The 6,000-nt window shown below is 44.7% G+C and overlaps 1 protein-coding gene across 1 annotated transcript in view; it reads right to left on the bottom strand.

Annotated features, from left to right (window-relative positions):
- Window positions 1-319: 319 nt before the first annotated feature.
- LOC126214962 (uncharacterized) overlaps window positions 320-6,000 on the bottom strand; it is a 118,477-nt gene continuing 112,796 nt past the window's right edge. Inside the window, exon 7 of the mRNA XM_049941597.1 lies at window positions 320-1,364. Within this exon, the coding sequence (XP_049797554.1) occupies window positions 1,015-1,364 (350 nt within the window). The 3' untranslated portion in view covers window positions 320-1,014. The remainder of the gene's footprint in view (window positions 1,365-6,000) is intronic.

Below are 6,000 nucleotides of genomic sequence, written 5' to 3'. Positions count from 1 at the left end.
ACACTATCCAGAATTGAGCAGTTCTCCTAGTGGAAGACTGTTTCCTGTTGCAGACTGTTCTATGTTGAGGGGATCCTGTAGTGCATGGCTGTCACATGTTGAGGAGTTCCCCAGTGGAAGACAGCTCTATAGAATTAGAAGGAAAATCAGCATTGGCCGTACTTTTGTTGTTTTATTGTCAGAAAAATCGATTTTCGGTCACTTAGTGACCATCCTCAGTGCTGTAATATACAATAAAAATTGGTAGGCACTGGTATTAAGCTATAACCAAAAACTGAGCACTTTATGTGATCGCTCTAAGCTTGTGGTTATATCCTGATACCAGTGCCTACCAATCTTAATTGTATATTACAGCACTGAGGATGGTCACTAAGTGACCAAAAATCGATTTTGCTGACAATAAAACAACAAAAGTACGGCCAATGCTGATTTTCCTTCCAATTCTATCCACTATTTGGTCGTGGTGCACACAACACGCCATGGAGTAGCCAGCTCTATGTTGAAGAGGTCCTCTGAGGGATAGTTGTACCATGTTAAGGAGAACCTCTAGTGGATCCCTGTTGAGTACCCCAGTAGAGGGCTGCTATATGTTGAGGAGATCCTCTAGTGGACAGTTGTCCCATGTGGAGGAGATCCCTAGTGGAAAGTTGTCCATGTTGAGGGGTTCTCCACTGGAGGACTGCTTTATGTTGAGTAGATCCTCCAGTGGATGGCTGTCCCACGTTCAGGAGTTCCCCAGTGAAGGACTGCTCCATGTTGAGGAGAGATCCTCTAGTGGATAATTGTCTAATGTTGGTCCTCTAGTGGACAGTTGTCCCATGTGGAGGAGATGCTCTGGTGGATAGTTGTCCCATGTTGAGGGGTGTCCCAGTGGAGGACTGCCCTATGTTGAGGAGATCTCATACTGGATTGCTGTCCCGAGTCGAGGAGCCCCCATTGGGTGGATGTTCCATGTTGAGGAGTTCCCATAGTGAACAACTGTCCAATGCTGAGGAGTCCCGTGCCGGTGGAGAGTCACTCCGTCTTGAGCAGCTCCCTGCGTGGTATGAGCGTGGGCTGGAGCAGGGCTGGTCTCGGTCGGAACTGACGGGTCGGCGTCTTGGGCAGGTACGGGTACTCGGATAGGTACGCCTGCGGCTCCGGAGAGCTGCAGCCCCGCCGGCAGTCCAACTCCGGCACTGGCTCTGGATCTGGATCTGGATCTGAGTCTGCATCTGGGTATGGGTCCGGATCGGGGCTGCTGATGCCCCCACTGGCTGCCAGCTCCTCGTAGGGGGAGACGGGTCGGCTGCCGTCGCTCTCGACACTGCGCAGGGCTGCCAACACTGCCTGCTGGTGCGGGATGCCGCGCACGCCGCCCTCACCTGCACAACGCCCGAGAATGAGGTGGCACCCCTGAGGGGACACTGAACATTAATGTTAATAAGGTTAGGTACTCCTGACGTCAATCCTGCAGGGATCGATAGATGGTAAGATGAATGCATTTTATGACAGGTGGGAATGTTGTTCACATTAACGTGGAAGAACGAGGGTCACTCCAAAAGAAATGCACACTGTTTTTGTAAAAATACAGTTTTCATTCTGCATGCGTGAAAGTTTTACAGTGTGTAGATACATCCTTCCCACTTGTTTTCAAACATAGTTCAACCTGTTCCCGTGAGTGGCGCCGTCACAGCACATCTTCAAGATGGCTGCTACACTTGACGATCGTCAGAAGCAACGTGTTGTCATAGAATCCTGTGCTGTGAAAACGAGACAGTGAGCAACATCCACAAGAGGTTGAAAAGGGTGTACGGAGATGCTGCTGTCGATCGCAGTACAGTTAGTCGGTGGGCAAGCGGGTTACGTGATGAAAGCGGGCACGGCAATATTGAGGATTGTCCTCGGAGCGGCAGGCCTCGTACTGCACACACTCCAGACAATGTGCAGAGAGTTAACGAATTGGTGACTGCTGACAGACGCATCTCAGTGAACGAATTGTCACGCTACGTTGGGATAGGGGAAGGAAGAGTTTGCAGAATACTGAAAGTGTTGGCGTTAAAAAAAGGTTTGTGCCAGGTAGGTTCCCAGGATGTTGACAGTGGCTCACAAAGAAACAAGAAAAATGGCATGCAGCGAACTTTTGGAACAGTACGAGAATGGTGGAGATGAATTTCTTGGAAGAATTGTGACAGGTGATGAATTATGGCTCCATCATTTTTCACCAGAGACGAAGAGGCAATCAATGGAGTGGCACCTGTAAATTCACCTAAGAAAAAAAATTCAAAAACACACCTTCTGCTGGAAAAGTTATGGTTACGGAGTTTTTCGATTCCGAAGTACTCTTGCTTGTGGACATCATGCCTCGTGGAACCAGCATAAATTCTGATGCATATGTGTCGACACTGAAGAAACTTCAAGCTCGACTGAGTCGTGTTCGACCACATCGGCAAAAGCAGGATGTTTTGCTGTTGCACGACAATGCACGGCCACATGTCAGTCAAAAAACCATGGAAGAGATCACAAAACTTGGATGTACAACACTGAAACACCCGCCTTTCAGTCCTGACTTGGCTCCGTGTGACTATCATCTCTTTGGGAAACTGAAAGACTCTCTTCGTGGAACAAGGTTTGAAGATGATGACTCCCTTGTGCACGCTGCCAAACAGTGGCTCCAACAGGTTGGTCCACAATTTTACCGTGCGGGTATACAGGTGCTGGTTCCAAGATGGCGTAAGGCAGTTGAGAGGGATGGAGATTATGTGGAGAAATGAAAATATTGTTCCTAAAGGATGTATCTATGTAAAACTTTCAAACATGTAGAATAAAAGATGGATTTAAAAAAAAACAGTGTGCATTTCTTTTGGAGTGATCCTCGTGTGTGCTGCATGTGATGCTCTGTTCACCTGTTTGTGGAATGGAAACTATATTTGAATACAATATTCTCAGTGTGATTGTCATCTTAAAATTTCAGTAGAAACTCGACATTTCAAGAGGTTCATCTTTCTTTGTACTGGGCTGCAGTTTACTATTTTCCTGCTAATTTGGTGGCTCGAATAAGTTATTGACAGACAGGAAATGGAGACACATGAGAAGGGAATTGTATGTCAGCGAGAAAAAATAAAAGCAACTTTGATGTTTGCTGATGATACTGTACTGTTAGAGATAACAGGCAACTATAAACATGGAACATAAATTTAAGGGAATGGATAGTCTCTTAGAAAGAGGTTATTAAGTGAATATTGGCAAAAGTAAAGCAAAGGCAATGTTGTTGTTGTTGTGGTCTTCAGTCCTGAGACTGGTTTGATGCAGCTCTCCATGCTACTCTATCCTGTGCAAGCTCCTTCATCTCCCAGTACCTACTGCAGCCTACATCCTTCCGAATCTGCTTAGTGTATTCATCTCTTGGCCTCCCTCTACGATTTGTACCCTCCATGCTGCCCTCCAGTACTAAATTGGTGATCCCTTGATGCCTCAGAACATGTCCTACCAACCGATCCCTTCTTCTAGTCAAATTGTGCCTCAAATTCCTCTTCTCCCCAATTCTATTCAATACCTCCTCATTAGTTATGTGATCTACCCATCTATTCTTCAGCATTCTTCTGTTGCACCACATTTCAAAAGCTTCTATTCTCTTCTTGTCTAAGCTATTTATCATCCACGTTTCACTTTCATACATGGCTACACTCCATACAAATACTTCCAGAAACGACTTCCTAACACTTAAATCAATACTCGATGTTAGCAAATTTCTCTTCTTCAGAAACGATTTCCTTGCCATTGCCAGTCTACGTTTTATATCCTCTCTACTTCGACCATCATCAGTTATTTTTCTCCCCAAATAGCAAAACTCCTTCACTACGTTAAGTATCTCATTTCCTAATCTAGTTCCCTCAGCATCACCCGACTTAATTCCACTACATTCCATTATCTTTGTTTTACGTTTGTTGATGTTCATCTTATACCCACCTTTCAAGACACTGTCCATTCCGTTCAACTGCTCTTCCAAGTCCTTTACTGTCTCTGACAGAATTACAATGTCATCGGCAAACCTCAAAGTTTTTATTTCTTCTCCATGGATTTTAATACCTACTCCGAACTTTTCTTTTGTTTCCTTTACTGCTTGCTCAATATACAGATTGAATAGCATCGGGGAGAGGCTACAACCCTGTCTCACTCCCTTCCCAACCACTGCTTCCCTTTCATGTCCCTCGACTCTTATAACTGCCCTCTGGTTTCTGTACAAATTGTAAATAGCCTTTCGCTCCCTGTATTTTACCCCTGCCACCTTCAGAATTTGAAAGAGAGTATTCCAGTCAACATTGTCAAAAGCTTTCTCTAAGTTTACAAAAGCTAGAAACGTAGGTTTGCCTTTCCTTAATCTTTCTTCTAAGATAAGTCGTAGAGTCAGTATTGCCTCACGTGTTACAACATTTCTACGGAATACAAACTGATCTTTCCCGACGTCGGCTTCTACCAGTTTTTCCATTCGTCTGTAAAGAATTCGCGTTAGTATTTTGCAGCTGTGACTTATTAAACTGATAGTTCGGTAATTTTCACATCTGTCAACACCTGCTTTCTTTGGGATTGGAATTATTATATTCTTCTTGAAGTCTGATGGTATTTCGCCTGTCTCATACATCTTGCTCACTAGATGGTAGAGTTTTGTCAGGACCGGTTCTCCCAAGGCTGTCAGTAGTTCTAATGGAATGTTGTCAACTCCCGAAGCCTTGTTTCGACTCAGGTCTTTCAGTGCTCTGTCAAACTCTTCACGCAGTATCATATCTCCCATTTCATCTTCATCTACATCCTCTTCCATTTCCATAGTATTGTCCTCAAGTACATCGCCCTTGTATAGACACTCTATATACTCCTTCCACCTTTCTGCTTTCCCTTCTTTGCTTAGAACTGGGTTTCCTTCTGAGCTCTTGATATTCATGGAAGTGGTTCTCTTTTCTCCAAATGTCTCTTTAATTTTCCTGTAGGCAGTATCTATCTTTGCCATCCCATGTAAACAACCTTATTGCATATTTCATTGTTTATACAGTATCAGTGTATACTCGTGAGATAAGACTCTACATCCTTACATTTGTCCTCTAGCCATCCCTGGTTAGCCATTTTGCACTTCCTGTCGATCTCATTTTTGAGACGTTTGTATTCCTTTTTGCCTGCTTCACTTACTGCATTTTTGTATTTTCTGCTTTCATAAATTAAATTCCGTATCTCTTCTGTTACCCAAGGATTTCTACTAGCCCTCGTCTTTTTACCTACTTGATCCTCTGCTGCCCTCACTATTTCATTCCTCAAAGCTACCCATTCTTCTTCTACTGTATTTCTTTCCCCCATTCCTGTCAATTGTTCCCTTATGCTCTCCCTGAAACTCTCTACAACCTCTGGTTCTTTCAGTTTATCCAGGTCCCATCTCCTTAAATTCTCATCTTTGTGAGATGCAACGTAATATCAGAAAACTTTTCCGTAGCTTGGGGCCTGGGGCCACAGTCATATAATACACAACAGGCCATTAAAATTGCTACACAACGAAGATGACGTGCTACAGACGCGATATATAACCGACAGGAAGAAGATGCTGTGATATGCAAATGATTAGCTTTTCACAGCATTCCCACAAGGTTGGCGCCGGTGGCGACACCTACAACGTGCTGACATGACGAAAGTTTCCAAGCGATTTGTCATACACAAACAGCAGCTGACCGGCGTTGCCTGGCGAAACTATGTTGTGATGCCTCGAGTAAGGAGGAAAAATGTGTACCATTACGTTTCCGACTTTGATAAGGTCGGAGTGTAGCATATCGCGATTGCGGTTTATTGTATCGCGACATTGCTGCTCGTGTTGGTCGAGATCCAATGACTGTTAGCAGAATATGGAGTCGGTGGGTTCAGGAGGGTAATACGGAACGCCGTGCTGGATCCCAACGGCCTCGTATCACTAGCGGTCGAGATGACAGGCATCTTATCGGCATGGCTGTAATGGATCGAGCAGCCACGTCTCAATCCCTGAGT

Source organism: Schistocerca nitens, chromosome 12 (assembly GCF_023898315.1).
Source record: "Schistocerca nitens isolate TAMUIC-IGC-003100 chromosome 12, iqSchNite1.1, whole genome shotgun sequence".
Classification (NCBI taxonomy): Eukaryota; Metazoa; Arthropoda; class Insecta; order Orthoptera; family Acrididae; genus Schistocerca; species Schistocerca nitens.
Note: the sequence above shows the minus strand (reverse complement) of the source record. Positions and strands in the feature narration are given on the sequence as shown.